This window comes from Lissotriton vulgaris, chromosome 5 (assembly GCF_964263255.1).
Source record: "Lissotriton vulgaris chromosome 5, aLisVul1.2, whole genome shotgun sequence".
Classification (NCBI taxonomy): Eukaryota; Metazoa; Chordata; class Amphibia; order Caudata; family Salamandridae; genus Lissotriton; species Lissotriton vulgaris.
The window spans coordinates 468,486,759-468,510,072 of NC_141693.1; the positions used below are offsets into that span (position 1 = coordinate 468,486,759).

General features: G+C 44.8%; 1 protein-coding gene across 1 annotated transcript; it reads left to right on the forward strand.

Moving 5' to 3' along the window:
• The first annotated feature begins 1,951 nt into the window (after window positions 1–1,951).
• Window positions 1,952–22,651, forward strand: ERRFI1 (ERBB receptor feedback inhibitor 1). Its single transcript, XM_086921905.1, has 4 exons — window positions 1,952–2,329; window positions 16,216–16,410; window positions 18,745–18,821; window positions 19,841–22,651. The coding sequence occupies exons 2-4, from the start codon at window positions 16,289–16,291 to the stop codon at window positions 21,013–21,015; spliced, it is 1,374 nt and encodes a 457-aa protein (XP_086778031.1). The 5' UTR covers window positions 1,952–2,329; window positions 16,216–16,288; the 3' UTR covers window positions 21,016–22,651.
• Window positions 22,652–23,314: the final 663 nt, after the last annotated feature.

The window sequence follows — 23,314 nt, forward strand, 5'->3', positions numbered from 1 at the left end:
CTACGGAGAGATGAAGGCCAGTGTTGGAGGATGGCAATGAGGGAATCCGAGGAGGGGGAGGTCATGGGGAGGAGCTACGGAGAGATGAGGGGCACTGGTGGAGGATGGTAGTGGGGGAGTCTGGGAGGAGGTCATGAGGGGCACTGGTGGAGGTTGGTAGTGGGGGAGTCTGAGGAGGCGGTCATGAGGGGGGTTGCTTTGGAGTGATGGGCACTGGTGGAGGGTGGTAGGGAGGGAGTCTTAGGAGGAGGTCATGAGGCAGAGGAGCTTTGGAGTGATGAGGGGCACTGGTGAAGGGTGGTAGGGAGGGAGTCTGAGGAGGAGGTCATGAGGGGAAGAGGCTACGGAGAGATGAAGGCCAGTGTTGGAGGATGGCAATGAGGGAATCCGAGGAGGGGGAGGTCATGGGGAGGAGCTACGGAGTGATGAGGGGCACTGGTGGAGGGTGGTAGTGGGGGAGTCTGGGAGGAGGGTGGCAATGAGGGAATCCGATGAGGTCATGGGGGAGGTGCTTTGGAGCGATGAGGGACACTGGTGGAGGGTGGTAGTGAGGGACTCAGGAGGAGGTCAATGGGGGGAGGGGTTATGGAGCGATGAGGGGCACTGGTGGAGGGTATTTGTGTGGGAGTCTGAGGAGGTGGTCATGGGGAGGGGCTTTGGAGTGATGAGGGACACTGGTGGGGGGCAGGTAGGGAGGGAGTCTGATGAGGAGGTCATGACTGAAAGGGGCTAAGGAGAGATGAAGTGCACTGTTGGAGGGTGGTAGTAAAGTTGTCTATCGAGTAAAAGGTCAGTGGTGGGACACCAATAAATACTTTTGCACCGGCGCTATAATAGACCCTGTAATGTTTTTGCTTATTTAATTAGCAGTTGGGTCATTAGGGCCACTGTGTAACATAGTTTAAAGTGTGTGCTAATTATATTTACTCTTATATTCAGGGTTTTCAGTTTTAAGGTGATTTTACAAATCTTTTTAGTGGGATTATGGAGAATGAAACCAGGTGGTGCCTGATATGGGGCTGGGGACCAAGGTTAGCTGTGAGTTAAGGTGCACGGTAGAGAGATTGTAGAAAATTGATGATCAGGCCTGGAAGGGAGTGTACTGCAGAGTCTGGGGTCAGATGGAGGTAATAATGAAGAGAGATTCTCTCTGAAGGCTGGCAACGAGGCAGGCTGAGTAGTGTTACTTGCCTGATACTCCCACCTCAGAAACCTCCTCTGCCCATCAAAAGGACCTTACATGGGATCAAAACACTTTTTGAGAGTGTTAACAATTAGAAAGAGATTTGGAAAATAATGGAGGGCCCTGAATCTCCTGTTATCCCCTTCTATCACACGCAGGAGTACAGTTTTTTTTATTTGTAGGCTACCTCCAGAAGCGACACATTGAGCCCGCAGTGGCCCACCCAAATGCGCCCTTGGCCCACCCAAACAAAAATTCCTGGAGCCGGGCCTGTGCCGCTATCCTGTCAGGCGGGGGAAGCTCTCCCGTTCTGTGGTGTTCTGTGCTGTGTTGACACGCTGAGGTGCTGTGCTCCTGTCATGCCCTGTCTCGCTACTGTGGACTGTGATGGAACCACGATGCTGTGGTGAGCTACTGAGAATATGTTCCTTTCTACCATGTCATGTTGCTGTGCGGTGCTGTAGCAGCACAGCGCCTCTCTGCTGCCCTATTATGATGCCTATCCACTAGCATGGCATGCTGCTGTAAAGTGCTGCAGTGGCGCGGTGCTTCTCTGATGCCGTAAAATGTGCGGTGGTACATGTGGCACGGTGGGTCTCTGCTGCCCTATTATATGCCTATCCACTACCATGGCATATACTGCTGTGTGGTGGTGCAGTGGCACGGCTGCTGTGTCCGCTTTAAGGCGCAGACTGGGGTGACCAACTCTCCGGGGGCGGGGCGCAGGCACGTCAGAGCCCGGCCCTCATATAACAAACCTGGAAGCTGGCGGCTCGGCCAGACACACTGTGGCTCATACAGCGCGAGGCGCCGGCCGAGGAGGCGCACACAGCAGCAGGCAGAGAGCGCAGCAGCAAGCCAGGGCAGAGCAGCCACGCCACCAGGGGAACGAGGCAAAGCAGGGGAAGAGCTGCACTGGAGGGCAGATTAAAAACTGCACAGGGAGGCAGGGTGTCAAGAAACAGCACAACGAAGAGGAGTGCGCCGGTCCGTACTTCTTGGATATCAGTGGACGCAGCAGGCACGGTGGTCTGTGTGGACAGAGAGCTGCATAGCGCTTGAGGGGCGAGGGCTGTGCCGTGTCTGGACTGAGGCTGAACGGGGGGCAGGCCAAGATGTGCTGAGGCAAGAACAGAGGAGAAAGAGGTAAGCGTTTGAAGGTGTGTGACAACTCGAGGCGCTTTACACAGTTTGTGGCACTGTTGGATGTCAACTCCCTGCACTTTAAGCACTGTAGGGCTTTGGTTCTTGCACACCATATAAGTGACCGGGTGACTCCACACAACTGACGTGAAACCATTTTACCCATTGAAAATGTCATAAGCATGCCTAGAATTCTGTCTCAAACAATCCGCGTCTGTCTCTGCAATTCTGTGCAGACTAGAGAATTGTCTGCCCACTCCAAAGCCACCACCGCCATGCAGTATCTGTCGCTGCCTGTCTAATGTGGTGGCATCTGCATCCCTCGGCCCCCTCAGTCCCTGTCCTGTCACTTGTTCTCTCAGCCTGTCCATCCTGTTCCCACTGTCATTCGCTGGCATCCTCAATTCTTGCCACGGGCTCCCTCTGCTGGTCCCTGCCTGTCCTCGCACTCTCCCCGCATCAGCCACTTGCTGTTTTCTGGAGCCTCGCGTTGCCCTCCGTCTCATTTTGGCCTCTGTCACTGGCTGTAACCCCTGCCGTCTCATTCCACAGTCCTTGTCACTGGCTGTCTCCCCTACCCTGTCACCGCCACTAGCTGTCTCTGCTGGTGTCTTTCGATGTAACTCGCGCTCATGCAGCCTCTGTCGCGTTCTGTGTCTGGTGGTCTCTGATTGGTGATTGCACTCCTTTCATTTCATTCCCTAGCCCTGGTTGTCTCCACCTACCCCCATATCACAGTCAATGTCACGCGCTGGTTTTGCTTGACTTCCTACACGCAGTCACTGTCACCAGCTGTCTCAGTCTGACCTCCTACTCACCGGGCCCGTCTCTGGCCGCACACCCCCCTGCACGCCCGCTTTGTTGCCTACCTGGCCCAGCGGTCTCTGCCTGACACCCTACCCAAAGCCCCTGCTATTCACTGCTTCGGTCTTTCTCCACAATCGCAGCCCCTATAACTAGCTGTCTACAACACCCCCCCCCCCCCCCCCACACACACACACACACTCGTAGTCATTGTCCCTGGCTGGCGCTGACCCACAGTCTCTGTCACTGGTTGTTTCTCTCGGACCTCCTACCCACAGACCCTGTCACAGGCTGTTTCTCTCGGACCTCCTACCCACAGACCCTGTCACTTTGTGTTTCTCTCGGACCTCCTACCCACAGACCCTGTCACTATGTGTTTCTCTCGGACCTCCTACCCACAGACCCTGTCACAGGCTGTTTCTCTCGGACCACCTACCCACAGACTCTGTCACTGACTGTTTCTCTCGGATCACCTTCTCACAGTCCCTGTCACTGGCTGTTTCTTTCTTTCCCGCCATTCACAGTCCCTGCCATTAAATGCCTCTGCCCGCCCTCAAACCTCCTACGTGCCTTGAGGTATTTACCTGCCCTATGCGGCCCTAGCCTCTACTTCTACCTGCTGCGATTCCATCTCTTTTTCAGACCCTGTCTCTTTCTGTCTCTGGTGGTCGGTGCACCGTTTACTGCTCACTGATTGTTTCTGGCGGTCGCTGCTGTCCATCTTGCCGCACCATCAACACTCCCCCCAGTCCCTATCTCTGACTGTCTGTCTGCCGCCCTATCGCTGCGCTGCCTCAGTCCCTGTCACTGGTGGCATCTGCCGGCTTTCACATTGCTCCAATCACTGACTTTTGCTTTCCTGCCTTCCCTTTCACTTCCAGTCTCAGGCGGAGGCGTAGGTTCATTTGGTGCAGCGGGTGCAGTGGCACCGGAGCCCAGGGGCTCACACTGACCCCTATTGTTGCTGTCTTTTATAATTCGAGCAGCAGCTAGGTGCCCATTTCCTTCCTTGCACCGGGGTCTCTGACACCGGCTACGCTGCTGCTCAGGCGGTCTCTCCCTGCACCCGGGTACCTCTGCGTTGGACTGTGCTTGCCTCATGTGTTTTCCTGCCTTCCCCTTCACCAGTATGAGCCCCAGATTGTCTCCGAGTGTGGATTCTCGTTCATTTAACACCCACCCCTGCCTGTCTCCCCCCTGCCCACTCTTCAGAAGTCCTTCCTATGCTTATCTCTGCGGGTCTTGGCCTCATTCCTGCACATTGTGCAGCAGGTGCAGTGGCGCCAGGGCCGGGTGTATGAGGAGCCCACTGTGCCCCTGTTATAATTGATTTTTTTATTACCAAACCCAGGGGTGAGGGGGGTTACCCTTGCTGCTTTAAGGCGCGTGGCACCGTAGCTGCGCCACTGGTCCTGTCGTCGAGTCTTTATTGGCACTGGCTTTCCACAGCGGTGTCTGGCTGCCCTCTCTCGCTCGCTGTCACTTCTCCTCCTGGCCGTCTCTGTCAGTGATACCTATATTTCATGTTCCTTCCTGACCCCGTCTCTCCAGTCCCCGTTCATTGTGTCTGTTTTGGCCTCTGTCTGACCTCCAACAACAACCGTAGTCCCCGTTTCCGCCTCCTTCCCTGTGCCGCCGCAGTGCCTGTCATTGGTTGTCTGTTGTTCCCTGTCTATCATTGTCTATATCTCCCCTCCATCTTTCTCAATCCTTGACTGTCTTTGCCCCCCCCCTCCCCCGCCATTTCCATAATAAAAGAACACTCCCGTTTCATAAATTCTGCAGGCTTTTCAGAGCGCACCAAACACTCACACACCTTACGAGAACACTGCATTTATCAACTTTAAAGTGCCTGTGTGCAGCTCGGCGCTCGACAAGCCTGGGAGCTTTTGGTGGTGAGGTGAAGCGGGTGCTCTAATTCCACACTCCCCGGAACACTCCCCAAGAGAGTTGTTTTTGGATATGCCCATAAATCATTGTATAACCTCAGAAGACACGAAGACAGAATCAGTGACACACAAATTCACATCAATACAAATAACCTTTCAGAGTCGCCCCCAACGGCTACTCATGGCTGCACGACTTTTCCAGCTCATTCTATGTTTTTGCAACGAATGCTCAGTTAAAAGCGCCAGAAAGCTAGCTTGGACGCATAACGCGATTGTTGCAGAGATTTACGTGTTTGAGAGCGCGTCTATTCGTCTTTGTGTGTGAGTGAGAGTGTGTGCGCGCGCGCGCCCTGCTTCTGCCAGAGCTCGATGAAAATGAGTGACATATAGCGGGGTAGCAGTGACACTCGTTTTCAAAGCGCTTTGGTCTTCTCTCGTGTGGCGCCTCCCTGCCACTCGAGAATATTCTCAAAACCGCGGACAATATGCTCACAAAATACCCTCTTTATGTTCTTTAAAAAAAAGTTTCATATTTCTGTTTCACTATATAGTCAAAGGTTTCATATTTCTGCTTCACTAGATGCACCCAGCCTCTCCAGAAATGTCCCTATTTTCACTGTAGACCGCCTGGTTATTGGTCGTCGACTTGTATGTGCGTGTTTGGGGTAGCAGGGTGTGTGTGTGCGAGTATCCCAATACTACTGCATTCTGGGAGCACCCTCACTATACAAATGGTCCACGTATCTAGGTAAGCTAGTGCGCTTTGATGTGTATGTCTATATCTTGTTTTATATATTTTTTTCCACATGATTGTCTGTGTGTGTCCGTCTGTCTGTTTTTTTTTCATCTTGATTGTGGGGTGTTTGATTGGTCCGTAGTCAGGATTGCGTCAGCACTGCGTGTTTATCTGCTGGGGAGAGAGGTGCAGGGTGCTTGACGCCTGTGATTGCTGGTTGACATTCTCTGGCTCAAGTCATGGTTAGGATCGCGCTCTGCCTCTCTGACATGAGGCCAAGAGCCACTTGTTGGCTTCGCGGGTGTGATTGTGCGCCCGCCACGCATTGGGAAAGACTCGTTTGTGATTTCATCATCGAGGGAGGAATCCTGGCGGCCCTCGGTGGGCCCGGGCCGCCCGCGAGTGACTCACAGGCCCCACGGTGTACACCCAGGGCAGGACTGCAGCTTTAAGGAGGTGTGTGCCGGCGGCGCGGCGTGCACCTGCAACACTGGTAGGGCAGGAATGGTAACCAGGCAACTGTCAGGGGTGAGGAAAGGTGAGGCCGTCATGTCGTTAATGGTTCTCATTATCGAAGCAGCAAATCCAGCAGCCAACACGCCTGGAGATTGACAAAATATCTTTGTATGTGCTATTACCAAACCCACACACTGTCACTCAAGCAAATGCAAGTGGCCCGCATTATAGTATTATAGTTGTCAATATGGTCTGCAATGCGTTTTCTTTACAATTTAGGCACGGTGACCGGTTGGGAAATTTGGAAAGCTCCCGGCTGTCCGGTGGGCGTAGCAGGGCTGGGACAGAGTCGGTCACATTGTTTTTTTTTTCTCACCAAAATCATTGCCTCACTTGTTGAGACTGGGTGGAGAATAATAATTTACACAGCATGATTTATTAAACTATCAACACAGACGTTCAAGCCCAATGTTGATGCGTTCTCCATTTCTACACACCCGCACATATGTGTCGAGGGGCATAATTACACCAACACAGCCTCCGCTGTAAATGGCGGCCATCTTCCCTGCAGGGGCATTGCAGTGTTTACCCTCACTTTATTAGGGGGGAGGGAGGACTGTACTCGCTATTAAGTAGAAAATATGCATTCCACACGCCTTCTCACAGCCACCATGGCCAACCGACTTCACTTCACTCCAGAATCGTCCACAGGCTCTATAATTTCGGAAGAAAAGTGGGGTGAGAACCTTCATTATCAACACATTGTATACCTGCAAATTCTGCTTGTGCTGTAAAACAGGTGTGAAACCCCTGGATAATTGACAACGGGGTGGGGGGAGGGGGCTTCCAAGTGTACAGATATTTTTGGTGTACATATTTCACTCCACAGCAGTTGGATAGTACCCCTTCACAACACCCGACCTGTGTTAGTTTCAAGTCGAAGTGGCTGTTTGTTAGTCCTCGCTCAGAATCAATACCCTACCATTTCCATTACCATTACATACCCCCGTATGTAATATAAACGGCCAAATATTAACATACAATGTGCTGCCTTCTCATGTTGGCAGTCATAGAGCACCCCCCCCCCCACACACACACATACACTTCCTCTCAGGATGCCACTTCACAGCGCGAAAACAGCATCACCAACTGGCATTGCAGGCCGTCACAGGCTCACTCACGGAGAAAAATAGAGATTAAATGATGGTTTGGAACACACAACGATTTAGAAAAAAAAACCATAGATTTGCGGAACCAGAAGCAAGTTCCGCTGACTGAGTTGGTGTTTACGTTGAGCTCACCCGGTGATATTATGGTTTATAATTAACGTGGACTTGCAGCGTGCAAGATTTGACATGATCTGCAGAGAGCAATTAGCCTGACTCACTCCCTGAGATAGGAGGCACAGTATCACCGGTGACAGTCTAAACAGCAGCGCCTGGACAGGGCCGCACAGGCGCACGCCCTCGGGCGGACGGCCAACCTGCGTGGACTGCTTCCTCAGCATTACCCATTCGAAAATATCTGGATTATTGGGGTAACGTTCAAGAAGACTGCGTGAAGTCACACAAAATTACAAAAAAGCGCATAAGGAAATTCAACTCTGAAATAACACCACCATGAAATATTTTTTTTGTACCTGTTTGCAAGCCATGTCTATGATGGGGTTTGGAAAGTGGGGAGGAGAAACTGCTTGCTTTGCAAGCCAAGCCAGCTTGTTCTCCTACCCAAGAGGCATGTGTAATTACCCTACAGCAGCTTTTTAAGAAGCATAATATATACTCGTTGTTTAAATATTATTTTTGCTCTCATTGACTACTGTTTAATTGTTGCCAGATGAAACCAGAAATCTTCCTGAGTGGGTTGGACTTCAGGAGTTCAAGCCGCCATCTTGGATATGCGTCACTGAAGTCCCTACCATGGCTTGCAGTAGACTTGCCATTAGACTTTCATCCTCTAGTCCTTTTAGAGCATGTAGTTCGACGAGTGATGTCACTTCCTGTGAGCCTCAGTGCAGTCTCTGGCTGTGTCCTTCATAGGCACTTTCCTGGGTGCAGATTGACAGTGTAGTAGCTTTCAAAGATGTCCCATGAGCAAAATAAATCGTCGATCCGATGCTAAATGGAAACATCGCCTTTAAGTGAAAAAGTGACTTGTGGTTAAAATGCCTCATCTCTTTTGTTGCCTACTGGATGTCAGAGATGGAGACAGAGAAGTTTAATGCAACAATGGTACTCGAGGGCCGGGCTATGCCCGATTTTCAGGATTTATACATAATAAATATGTATATATTTAATGCATCTACGTGGAAGTCATTTACATATGCAGGGGCTATCCTGAAACCTGGCTTGGCTGCTGTCCTTGAGGGTTTACATTGGACACCCCTGATATTTATCTGGGGTTGCCTTTTGGAGACATTTCATTGGTGACAGAAAAGTATGCTTCAGTCTAGCACGTGATAAGCCACATCTCTTCCATGATCTTAGCGTCCGCCTGTGATATAAGATCATTTATAAAGCACTTGATCCCTCTGTGGCTTCATGGCACTACCTACAGAGATAGTAATAGAAGTGCTTTTACAAGTTCTTTCTGAAGTTGGGTCATGAGTGCCATGGGCCAGAAGCTAAAGCAGAGAAACTTCTGCCTCCACAGTGGGTATTGTCTTTGGGTGCTTATTTCGGAAGACCTTCTGAGGCTGAGGTCTTGCAGTCAGATAAATGGGCAATTTTTTCTTTTTGAAGTCACGCCTATGATTGTAAACCAAGATCTTGAAGTTCATGCACTGTTCCACTGGCAGCCAGTGGTGAGCACGGATAGCTGATGTTACATGGCTGCCATTCCTAGATCCAGTGCCACTTGCTAAACTTTAATGCAGGTGGTTCATGGTCAGAATGTGTTAGAAATGTACCTTCCCAAGGTAGTAGGGCCTTGAATGGAAAAGGGTCAACTTTACTCAGGGCCTTGATCACACCCTTCATACCAGAAGGAGCCCTAAGATCCTCATCAGATCACCTTGCCAAAACCAGTAGGATTAGGCGTTTCAGATGGGGAGGAAGATCTTTCACGCATTTAGTACCAAAACTTTGGTACTCCATGCCCACAGAACTAGGATTCCTTACAGATGAGATTGCCTTCAGAAAAAAACCAAAGACATGGCTATTCCCAGGTTGAGTCACTGGTTCATGCTCTCTCCTGCTCCGTAGCGCTGGGAAGCTCTTGGGCAGCTATGCGCTCTACAAAACTCACAAACATAAACATAGTAGTGCTTGAAGTTTACTCTGAAGCTTTTGGTCACAGTAGTTTTCATGCCCTCTGGGGTCAACAGCCAGGAATCTTGGTGGCTCACATTTTGGAATATCTCTCATTAGAGTGGACTAAACTTTTTGGGTGGCTTAATCACTGTTTCAATTCGGTTTTTGATCATCTAAATTTCCATTCTTTTCAGGTCCAATTCAGGAATTAAAGCTGCTGAAATATGAAGAATGTGGACACGCTTTTCAAACTCCCCAGGAAATGAACTTTTCCTGTCGGTGTAATATCCTCCCCTAATTGCGTTTGTCAGACTTAGTCAATACCAGCGTCGAGGTGGAAACAATTTTAGAAGGAGGAAACGGCGACAGCTCACGCAACCACTACTGAATACTGAGGTGGATGAGTAGTGTGATAAATATGTGTAGCTTCCTTTCAAAATGACTCGTAGTTGATGAACAACATACTGGAACAGAAAGAGACGTGCACTCCTGTTTTACAAAACAATTAAGTAAAAAAAATTGTTCTTGAAGAAGAACGTTTCAGAAGCAGACTTGCCTTAGGGAAGTCGTGAAATTTGAGGACAGGCAGGTGCTTGTGAAAAACCCTTACCTATCAGGTAGAATAAGGGCATGCACAAGTGGAATTTCACTTACTCTTCAATAGCCTTGCAGGAACTCTCGCCTCTTAACAGCATGCTCTACCTTCAACTTAGACCGGCATGTGCCACCAGTGTGGTTTTGAGGGCTCAATACGGGGTTGTATGAAACTATCATATACCCGCCAACTTAAAGAACAATCTCACTGTGTGATGAGGGAGGCGGTGCCTTGTGCCGAGAAGTACCTATGAAGCAATTTTGAACCCCGCCCAGCCCCCAAGTCCCAACCCTCCCCCTAAAAAATAAATCTTGCTGAGGCTGGTGCCCATGCCCTGGGGTGTTTTCACACCCCTTAATGGACATCAGCAGTTCAAAGCCTCGAAAAAAGAGCAGGAAAACCACTGTTTACTGTGGTTTTTAGCTCGTTTTCCCTGCTACTATGTGATATTTTCTCCTCACTGGGAGACCGTGTGATGGGAGCCAAAATCATGTGTCACACGGTGGTACCGTGTGAGTTGGCAGGTATGCTATCAACATCTTTAATGTCAGCCAGCAATACTATCACACCCAGGACATCACACACCACTACATTGTCATGGTCTGTTCTTGCTGACTTTACAATCAGGTTTTATTTTCACCATCTTGCACGCATGCCATTTGTGATGGAGCAGTACGTGATGGCAGTGACTTTCTGAAGCACTGAATCGTGAGCTCCAAGGCATAGTACGCAGTCTGGAAAGAACTATTACATGAAAGGCGTAAGGGAACAAGCAGGCCTTCAAGGCTTTGCTAGGACAACAAATTGCCAATGGAGTGGCCTCCGCTATAGTCCGGTCAGATTAGGCAACCTTGGCTTGAGAAGGCGTAGTATTGACTTGGGATGTGAGAAGGGTGGGAGTAGGCTGGCAGCTCATCGTGGCTTGAGTATAGGCGTCTGATGGAGCAATGGCAACAGAGGACCTTACTGGGAACAGGATTAAAAAGGCTCTTCTATATGAGAGGGGGAGTCCTTGAGGGAGAAAGTCTGGTGCCTGTGCTGGGAATGTCATCACATGAATTCTCCTTGTAACGAGTACCTTAACATAATTACAACATCAGTGATATTACCAAAAACTTAATTAGATCAGTCTCTAACTAAAATGTTGGCCTCAGAGCAGTTTCCTTACCAGATTGGAAGATGGTCATCTCTAGCGTCTTTGTTTTCCTTTCACAGCTTTTCTGTTTTGTACTCAAGGTTTTTAGGGATATCATCGATACTGTAGTACCTGCTTAATTGAGACCACACAAGACCCTTCTGTGCTTGGGATCTCTAAAATATATGTGTGTATGAGGTCCTGAAATCTCACGATCAGTAATCAGTCTTAAAATAGATTCCATTTAATGAGTTCAAAGGGCGGAAGGGGCAGTATTACAGAACAGTTGCACTGGTCCAAAAACCAAACAGGGCAAACCCATTTTGCACCATTTTACAGATTCTGAAATATAGAAAGGAGCAAGTGAGTTTTGCACAGTATATTACTGAGAAAAAAAAATCTCCAGAAAAAACATCAAGAAAATTAGTGATGGGACTAGGGCGAATCATACATAAAATTCTCGTACATTTATGTATAAGAAAAGATGGCTGGTTTCTTGTTTTTAGTTAGTGCTTGTAAAGCACACATTCTGCCATTAGCACAGCACCGGAGCCCTTTGCTAGTTGGGTGTGGGACTTTTCAAAATTTTGCATAGCAGACTGAAGTTTAATAAATTGGGTGCTGGGTGCTCTAAAATAGCTAATTAAAACAACTAGCAATGCCTTTGCTGAAAAATCATGTTACGCGTGGCAGACATCATATTTTGTACTATTTTTGCAATTTATGTAACACAAAAGGTAATTGACTGATTTTGCATCATGCTCCGTGACGTTTTTCACATTTGAAAGCTGCAGACAATTTGGTTCTATTTCGTGTTATATAAATACGTTAAAAATAATGCAATTTTTGGGGGGTTTGCCCTCGTACAGTTATAATATGTTCATCCCCATTACTCAAGCAGCAGAAACGTTCCAAATAGATTTTCCATTTAGTTTTTACAAAAGTGAAAAGTATTATTTGAAGATGATTTTTATGTGGTTGTTGGGACTAAGAAAATCAGAAAAAATGAAATTAGACCATTGAAAGTAAGTAAGCAGTAAAATAAGATGGGTACTGAATGGACATCATTCTGTATTCCTTCAAATTAGAGAAATTTGTTGATGCAGGGAAATGCCAGTTGCAGTTGGTGGCAAATGACATGGACGGGAGCTCATAATTATACACATAACTAATACACATAACATATATACATATCTACATAAGACATAATGCCCATAACAAATACGCAATGATATACACATTAACATAAATATACACATTAAAAAATCCCTTACCATACACTGCTGCTCGATGTTCTGCAGTACGACCTTATTGTTCTGCGACTCATTCTCTGAGCGCAAAGCCCACAGCCAACGCTCTCATCCAATTAAGACGCAGTTCTAAAGTGTCTGGACGCTTTTCCGCTCCCGCTCTTGCCAAAGAAGAGTTTGGAAATTCTTTTAGAAGGATACATTTCCCTCCTAATATTTACTGGGCAAATACATTGTCCCTTCTATGGGGCGGGGAAAGATATGGCTTCACAATTCACACCCACTCTAACTTAATATACATGTATCATAGATTCAAAACTTCAGTTACAAATAGCAATGATCATTTATTTAGTTCTCACTGACAATAAGGGCCCTATTTACAAAGACATTTTTGAGTATGTTAAGTGATATTTCTGCAGGGAAACATCCTTTATGACGCAACTTTTACCACGCAGTACCTTTACCACGCAGTACCTTTACAACGCAGGTTTTTCAACGCAAGTCATTACAACGACTTGCGCTGGGGGGCGCTCTAGGATAGGTAATACTATCCAACACCTTCCCTACTATCCACGGGGACTGGAGTTGGAATAGTAAATTAAACTATTCACTATCCAGCACCCCCCAACGATGTCGTTGTAACGACTTGCGTTGAAAAACCTGCGTTGTAAAGGCATGCATGGTAAAAGCATGCGTTGTAACAAAGTACATCCTTTCTGCAGTATTTCTTTGTACGCACTTTTTCACTCCTTTGTGAAGTGGCCCAAAAACATCTAACCTGGGAATAAAATATGAGTATTCAAGGAACATTCAAATTCAGTTATTACAAGTAGATAGGATTGTGTCCCCTTTGCACTTTTACTCATACGGAGTAAGAAGTTTTAGGGATGATTCCCAAAGACAGCTAAGAGTATGTAAAAGGAACACCTGTGGTACTACATCATGTACTCAAACGATTTTGTGAATCAGACCATAAATAATTTCAGAGTTCTGGTGACTGAAAACTGAGTTGGCACTTGGCACTAGTGGGAGGTGTTTCTTTCAGCCATCTCACCAGTATTACATTTGTCATCCTGGAAGTATGAAATACAGTCAGCCAACTGTGATCCAAACTTGAGATGCAGAAATGTATGACTGAGACCGACTCATCACCAATCCTTCCGCCTTTGAGAGGCAATTGCATAGTTGTGGAATTTGTTCATTCAAGAAAAGGCCAGCCCACTGCCCCGGTCTCATTCTCCCTGTATGAATCCCACACATGGGAACACAGTGGTTGTAGTTGGTGGGCACGGGGGCTCATTTGTGGGTACCTCTCTCCAGAGATTAACTCAGAACAAGAGAGAAAGGGAGAAGGAAAAAAAATTGGGGTGGGGAAAAAGACAGGAGCTGTAGGGCAATGGAAGAAAAAGGCATGATTTGGAATGAACAGGTATCCTTGGTACTGGGCAATTAGCATTCAGGCGCACTGTCTGGGTTAAATCAAGAACTCTGAGCCCCTACCCTACCCCAACACACATTCACACATTTTCTTTAACACATTTAGCTCTGAAATTCAGCCAATGAACCCTTTATGAGGCCTCAGACCTTGCAGTCATCACTTTTCTTTAAAAAAACGATTTGAACATCCAATTCCTGTCGAGTCCTGGGTGCAGGAGCACCGCTGCCATATCCTCAGCTAAACCGCACTGGTCGCAGTTCAGCCGCCGGGTGCCATGATGGCAGGTCTCTGTCATTGTATTTAAATCGACCGTTGATTCGTTTAGAGGGGCGAGCGCCTCGTGCCGGAATCCAGCTTTCCAAATAAGGGCAGGCGCGCGCCAGGAAGCGTCGGCGCGTCACGCACTGCACGCCGCCTCCTGGGTTTGTGCAAGCTGTTAAAAAAGGTATGAGTCAGCTCGGGGAATGTGAACATTTTTAGTAAAAGCAGCCGAAGACTCCAAAGTTACTTCCAATTTCCGGCCTTAGTCTGTGCCAATATCGCAGAAAAGCCTTCACCCGGCGAGCACCGTGTTAGCTGATGATATCTTTTAATTTGCTTGTAACTGTATATTCCGGTTTCACAGAATAGGGCTCTTTCATGTTGTTACATTTCGTGCAAGGCTGTTTGTGCTTTCCCTTCAATTTATGTCAAAACCGAGCGCAAAATGAATCATTCATTACCCCCTCAGCACAATGCGGCAGAGTGGGCCGATTGTCTACCCACAAGGTTACTCCGAGGGCTGTGTGTTTTGGCAGCCATAAAGGCCTTCTGTTATGTAATGCCTTCTCTGTGCTTCTTACACTAAGCCTCAACAAATGGTGCTCAGTTCCTTTCAAAGTGTTCTGGACATTGCTTAGTACTGAAAATGCCCGGATGTGTGTGGAGGGAAGGACACTCCGAGGAGAATGGACTCTGTTTAGATGCTCTAGTAATTCTTGGCGCATGTTGGACTGCGCTCATTGGTCGGAGCAGGCTTGTTGTGCATGTACAAACCATCAATCAGTGTTAAAAAAAGCTCTCTTCCGGTCTGAACTGTTATGTATATCTGAATAAAAACAGAGGGTTACAACAGTCCAGTACTGACCTGCAAAGGGTGTGCCTGTGATTGTCACTGTATAACCCCAACATCAAGCAAAGACAAACTGACCTGTAGTGTGTGTGTGTGTATGGGTGTGTGAGTTTGTGTGTGGGTTTTGTGTCTGTGTTTGTATGCGTCTCATTGCAAATTCGCTTCAGTTCTTAATTTGTATAAGAATAAGTGCATGTACCCAACGAATATCAGAGATGCTTAAAGCCAAGGTTGAAAAGTCTTGATACCACTTCAAGTCTCTTTCATCCACCACCAGAAACTCCCCGTCCCTTCGTCTCACTCTTGCAGTTTCTTTTTCAACCTGCTTTATTCTTTTGTCTCTATTTTTCCATCTTTCTATCCCTCTTTTTTCTCCACATTTTCTATTCTTTTTCTCCCTTGCTCTGGCAGAAATTTGAATGAGGAAAAATAAGTGCCGGTCCCCAAAAATCAGTGCCAATGGGCCCCACTTTCAACCACCAACTCCAAACACAGCACAACCCTGACCTGCTTTGGCTGCTCAAGTCTAAATAAAGCACAATCCTGGCCTGCTTTGAGTTTTCCAGTGAGGAAAAGAGAGGTGGAATGTGTCTTTCTCTTTGTCTGTCTCTAGGAGTGCCTCAATGTGCAATCCTTGCAATCCTTGCATCAAAGCCCAACCCTGACCTGCACTGGCATGTGGGTGAATTCATCTAGCCGACCACTAGCCTCAAATCAGCCCACATCCCGGCGTGTGTGAGAAAGTGTGAGTCTGTGTTACACACAAACAGCAATCAAATCCTTAACTTGACCTGTGTGTGATTATGTGGAGCCCACAAAACTGAAAAAATATTTACTCTGTACTCTGTTATTATAATGTTATAATAATTTGTTTGACCCCATGATCTCTCTACTAACCTCAGGTTGAAATCTCCGTCAGTACATTCATCCAGAGATCCATAAAATGAGTACCACTGCGTTGCATAACAATACAAATCTGTTATTCAGTACCCAGACACAGGTGAAGGTGTGTCTTATAAACGCACGTGTGATGTCTCAATATACTGAAGCCCTTGCTTGTGTAGTGATGTAACTAAGTATGAGGCCCAGCTTGTTTTTATGTAACTTCAGCGTGAATCTTTGGCTCTGTAGACCCTGACCCTGTCATTGATCCTGATATATGGTAGTTCTTTTGGCTTTTGATGTAATGTATGATATTAACGTGTGTTCTTTTCTGCTTTGTAGGAATGAACTCTACTGATAAACTGCTGACCACTGTGGGCTTGTGAAGAATCAGGAGATCCACGAAGCCCCAACAATGTCAATGGCGGGAATTGCGGCGCAAGAGATTCCGGTCTCACTGAAAAGTGGGTTCCTCCACAGCGTGGAAGGCTTAGGGAGTCCCAAAGGATCGTGGTCCAGCCCAAGCGGGTTTGAAGAGTAAGTAGAACTAAGTGGCTGCACATTTTATGAACTACTCCAGATAGCATACCCCCAGTGTCATATAACTGTTCGGCTGGATAGTGATAGATGGATTTAGCAAACATAATAGAGGACTTGATAGCATTGGTACACCACGAGGGTGGCTTTGCAGATTATTATTTGCTCTTCACAGAAAAACAGGGAGGAGATATGGTGAATGATGTCCTTGGAACTCTAAAACCTGGGTTGTGTAAGCTCAGCTATCACTTACATAAAACGTCCTGTGATTCTAGTGAAATCACTGTCTCCCTGTGTTACAAAACTTTTTAAATGTGTGCAAGTATCCCCATCACTTCTTAATTTCTTTAGCCTGGTATCTTCCATCCCCTAGTATCTGTTCTCTGTGCATCACATAGAGTTAGATATGTTCATTGTACAATTAATATGTTCTCTGTAAATTGCTCCTCTGCTCCTTGAAGCTAGGTCCGTACTATAGTGAGTATATAAAAGTTAAAGCAATATTAAGATATTGATTCCTCAGCTATTTGGTTTGTTTGATTTTCACTTTCTAACTGTACTGCTAAATGATAGAATAATATGACTGTACTACAATAAAGTATAAAGTTTAAGTTATTGTCTGTTAACTAGTATAAGGCTACTTTAGTGTGCGAGCCAGTGTTGGATTGCATCTGAAAAAAATTAAAGTTAATGACACATCATTATAGCCTGAAAAAATAAAATCACAGAAGATAAAGCTGGTGTCCAAAAAATATGGGCCTACAAGGCGAATGAACAACTTCACTCCACCTCAAAGACACACATATGTTTATACACAAACGTACATACACACGCTTAAATGTATACAAAAGCACTCTAAAATGTAAGACACAAACATGTACACTGTAGTCAGAATGTAGAAAGAAACACAGGTATGATTTTAAAAACAGTCTAACACACCCTTGGATAACAGAGTGCACTCACACACACATGCAGACACATACATGCAAATACACACACATATGTATGCACTGATGCAGAAGGGTAGATGTAAAAAAAGAACACAAACTCCTGTATATGCATTCACACACTTAGGACAATACACAAAGGTATGCACACATGTACACTCACACTCAGCAGCTTACACTCTCAAATTCAAACATGCAGATGTATATAAAAGGTAGATGAACAAGTATACACATACACAAACACTTAGATGTATTCACTGGTAGACACACATGTGTGGATCTATACAACAGTGCACACTCTGTTGTATACACAGATGTTTGTTTTCTTTGCTCAAGAATAAACACATGCTCTAATGTCCACACCAGTACCCATATGCTCATGTATCAACACGCACTAGAACACAAAGAAACAAAGCCAAATCCAACAACTCCTTACTTTATGTAAACATGCACAGTATACAAACTGTCTGTCTTATGTACAAACAATACCAGTTGTAAAGCAGTGCTTTGCTATTTTTGTACAGTGATTAGTGTTTGACCTGGTGCTTATTTTGTGCTGCAAAACGTACACGGCAAAATAGAATTTTGGTAGGATTCACAGACTCCTTTTGAATTAATATCAACGAGGTAGGATTTCATGTGTTAAATCTTCCAAAAGAGCTGTCACTCATGGACAGCTTCCTCTTGCGAATTGATACCACTTTCTTTGAGGTGTCAATATGCAATCAATGGTTTGTGGCTGCAATTGATTTGCTAATGGTTATGCAGAGGCATTGACAGTTTCATGCTCCATTTTCCTAACAGACGTAATGGATCACAAAGCGTGTATTGAAAATGGTGCAGGCAATGTGCCTTTGAGACATTGTTACTTTAGATTTTGCAATCACAATGCCTGAGATTTTAAAATTCACAGGCTTTGCGACCACGACATTGTTTGGTACATCAGACCGTTTTTGCCTTTAGACTTTTGGAAGGGCAGGGGATAGAATGAGGGTTGAGTGAAAATGTGCCTAGGAGCTGCACTCTTGGCTAATGTAGATTTCAGTAGTGGGGTTAATGAACACCAGTTCTACTTTTAATTTTCCTTTATGATTGAGGTTTTGTATGATGTATAAGGCCCGAGTAGGTGCCGAGTTCTTTGCAAAGATATACGCTATGGAATCAGCGACAAAGTATATATGTTGACTATCTATTTTTCATAGTGGCGTTGATGGCTCTCATTTTTATTAAAACATGTTTTCATTGTGACTATGACAATTTTTCAAATTGTGTATCGTAGTTTAGATGGAATGTCTGGCTATGGGAAGTTGGCTACAGTGTATTTGGCTACTTAAAAAACTAGGCCTCTGCTGTGTTGCTAACCTTACTGGTGTGTGTTCTTTTTCAGCGCTGACTTCAATATGAGCCCCTTAGCAATGGCGTATGAGCTGAGGTCACCAACATCCCACCAGATTGCATCATTTGGTAAGGGTTTCTCACTTTTTGTAGCTTCAGATTACTCATTTTTTTAGATTGTTTTCTTAAAGACGTGATCATGTGATTGAATTATAATAATGAAAAAGAAGTCTTACCACCAGAGAGTGAACAGTTTACCATAAGTCACAAAGACGCCTTTGAATATACTTCATAATTGGAACCTGAAAATATTAAATCACAGATTTAAAAAAATTCAACAGGAAAAAGAATGTTCAGTGACACAATCGTTGCATTTGAGGTTAATCTTTTTAAATAAAATAGAGATACATAGCTTGTAAACTTGACTTGCAGAATTCCAGTAATGATGTCCTTATTTTCTTCTAATTGCAAATATGTTGATAAATCATGACAGTGCCAAGAAGGTGCTGTGTTCTACTTAATGAAGGATGCAAATTACCACTAGCCCCCAAAATCCCACGATTAAGTTCTATGATTTCAGAGGAAAACACCAGTTATGTGGATGCGATCATGGATTAGAACAAGCTCACAACCACCCTCACACATGACAACTACTTTTGCATTTTCAAAAAGAAGCTGAAATTACAAGTGCGCTAGGGCATCTTGCAGAACTCCTTCATTAGTGCGGAGTCTTTCTTGTCTTTTGCATGCCTCTCAATTGTGCATACCCTACAGTTAAAGGGCTGTACTCAAAACTAAAATAAGCAAATTGACAGATACGTGTATCCTTCAGGCTACTTAAAAGTAGGGCCAAATGTAGACAATGGTGAATGCTATGCCCTTTCAGCAGATTTAAGAACAAATATTTTGGACATTTGACATTGCCAAATTTAGCCCTATTTTGTGGTAAGTGAAATAGTTGGATAATTTGGAGGGTCTATATGATGTCTTGTATTAATCAGCACATCTTTCGTTTATAAAATTGGAACAGCTGCATCCACAATAAATAAAGAATATACCCTAACGGTTTGTTCTCCATTATGTTAAATGTACAAAGACCAACGGTGCAGAATTGTAAAATCAATTTTCTTAATATTTCTCTTTTTCAGGTCACAACTCTAAGCCGTTCATGAATGGACACTGCTGTGCGATGAACTGCATGAAAACCCAAGGCAAAAAATCCAGCCCACCGCCGTTGCAGTTCCTCCCAAACTATGAAGAAGATCAAGTTGTCCCTTCTTTTAAAAAACTTTCAGTGAATGGTGGCTCCAGCTCAGAAAGGACTCCCCCTCACACACCTGTAAAATGTGGGCCACCACAATTCCAAGCCAGCGGGTGCCATGACCGCGGGTGCAGGCCACTGCCTCCACTCCCCATTTCAGAAGACCAGACAATTGATGACGTAGACAGTGAGGTGGAATTTCTGACTAGCTCAGACACCGACTTTCTTCTTGATGATGGTAGACCATTAGCATTCAAGTATGGTGTTCCAAGTCGAAGGAGTTTTCGTGGGTGCGGACAAATAAACTATGCATATTTTGATTCAGGACTGGGCTCCAAAAAGGCTATTAATACAATTCTGAACCAAGATGGACAAGCACAAAACATAAAACCTCAGAAACCCGAGCAGCCCAACAGGAGGTTGCGAAGATCGCATTCAGGACCCGCTGGGTCATACAATAAGCCAGCAATAAGACTATCAAACCATCTGAATAGGGCTTCCCCTAATTCCGAAGAAGATAAACCAGAGGTTCCTCCCAGGATGCCTATTCCTCCAAGACATGTGAAACCTGATTTCAGAAGGTGGTCAGCTGAGGTCACGTCTAACACATACAGTGATGATGACAGACCTCCAAAAGTGCCACCAAGAGAACCTCTTTCAAGAAGCAATTCTCGCACGCCAAGTCCGAAGAGCCTACCGACGTACATCAATGGGGTTATGCCCCCTACGCAAAGCTTTGCCCCAGACCCTAAATATGTCAGCATCAAAGCTTTACAAAGACAGCACAGTGAAGGGTCTTCCAGCAAAATCCCTTGCATTTTGCCCATAATTGAAAACGGGAAGAAAGCCAGTTCGACGCACTACTACCTTCTCCCTGAGAAGCCACCCTATCTCCACAGGTATGAGAAATACTTCACAGAAGCAGAAATCAGTTCTGAAACCAAGGCTCAGTCTTGGCCCAACAACTGCAGCACAGCTGCAGCAAAGCTGGATTCAAAAGCTAAAATGGACGGCGTCAACCATGTCAAGTGCAAACATTTATCCTTTGTGGTCTCTCCATAAACTTTTGGGAAAGCTTATTCATAGATTTTTGACGTTACTAAGTTTTGCGATTTAGAGACTGGTTCTCACATGAGAAATTGTATTCTTCTAAAGAAGAGAGTATTTTTAGTGTCAAGGAAATTGTAGGCAGGAAAGATGGTGCAAGAGGTTCTTTTACTGGACTTTTTACCAAGGGACCCCTCCAAATGTGGACAATGGAGCACACTTTATAAGACCACACAGTTTACGTTCCAGCTTCAGAAAATGAGTTAAATTACCCTAGTCACTACTGACCAATTTACTACTATTCTAAATCATACCAATATAATATATACAATCAATTTGATAATAAAAAATAATCTAGAAAGGATAGTTTCAGTGCTCAGGCTTTGCGTTGATAGTGCCAAGAAATGCATAGAATGTGAAATACATAATCTCATCTCAGCTGTGTGATGATAACTTTGTTCCTTTTTGTAAAAGAAATTGAGAAGTCTTATTCATCATAATTTATATTAGAGGAAATTAAAAACATTTGTGGGCAAGTGTTAGCGTTTGCCAAATTTGCGGCTCAGGACCTTTTTCAAAGCAGGTGAATGTTCCTTGGGGTGTGTGTAGGCTAATCTGATGCCCACCACATCCCACATACACTGTGAAAATGGTCCCGAATGGAGCAAATGTAAGATGACCTAGGGTGCATAGTTCTATGCTCATGTCTACAGGAACTCTTTTAAAACACCAACAACTCATTCGCAGGAACATAGCACCTTTTCAAATGAAATTGTAGTGCAGCTGCTGCCAACCTTCGGCTAAAATATTCTTTGGTGTCACAGGCCAAAGACCTGAATGAAGAAATGCTGTTCTCCTTCTTGCAGGGGGCTGTTTGTAGTGCCAATGGGCAGATTTGCCTACTGCACATGCTATAGTGCCCCTGCCTCCTCTCAGTGTATTGTGAACAGAAGTACAACATGAGCAGGTCTTGTGTTGCTGTTCCCTTATTTCAGTATTTGTCTCTTTATTGTGTTTGACTTTTTAAGTGAACTATACAATTCCAGAGACGAACAGCACAGTACTGTTGTCATACACCAAGACATATATGTGCGTTGTGTGTGTTTGTGTGTGTTCGTGTGTGTGTATGTTTGTGTGCGCACAAGCATATGAAAAGGATCCACCTACTTTGGTTCCAGTTATGGCTTCTTTGTGTTTTGAAATGTTTCCACAGGCTGCTTTGAAAATTGTTCAGGTTTCGAGAGAAAATGTGTTGAATAGTTGGGCGGTGTTTCACTCAAGGTACTTTAGTTGGAGAAAAGAATGGGCTTTGCCAATTAATCTGGGCAAATGCCATACTGATCTCCACCTGCATAACACAGTGATAAACATGCTGTTTACAGTTTGAAAACTGCTATATATATATATATATATATATATATATATATTTACTATTTAAAATTTAGCACATTTTTTTTTAGTACAAAACTAAATGAAGGCGAAAACGTTATGCTATAGCAAATGCACTGTTATTACTGCATTGTGTGTACAGTATTTGACATGAAAATGATTTTAGTCATTTCATTGAAAGTTGTATTGGATAATACTGTGTGTTATCATGAATTTTGACTTTAATAAAAGTATAATATACTTATTTATGAAATATGAAAAATTCTGCTTGGCCTATTTTCTTCTTTCAGAAGTCTACATTTGTGTTTTCAACTTTTTAAAGTGGATTGTACTTTCAAACTATTGCACATATTCTAAACCCTAAACAACAAATCACTTCTTTCTCAAGAGTTTGTTACCTAAAAATGTATCCACATTCCATGGTGCATAATCCCCTGGAATAAGTAATCTTCATTTAGCTAATAAGTTGCCTTCGTTTTGTTTTTTCCCGAACATTCTTATTTTTTTATTATAGTTTTCAATTGACTAATGGTCACAATAGCATTAAACTGGATGCAAATAAGTGAAATTGTTGTGTTACATTTCGGTTTTGTAACTTTTGAAGTGCAGTTTCAACAGATATAATTTATACATTAAAAAAAAACATTCACACAAGGAGATATTTATTCTCATACCCTTATGATGTACTTTTCCCAAACATATTACCACACTAAGAATTACTGTACAAGGGACTTTTTAAGACATGGGCTGAGTGGGCAATTGCTCAGGGCGTCACCCTCCAAAGCCCCCTACAACCACCCAGTGAACTGATTATTACACACCTGCTTATTTGATAAAAACTGTCATTGTATATTTGTGCTTCATTTATAGTTTTTTGGGAAGCATTGTGGCCTGTATTCGAGTGTAAGCCTTATAGATATGCACT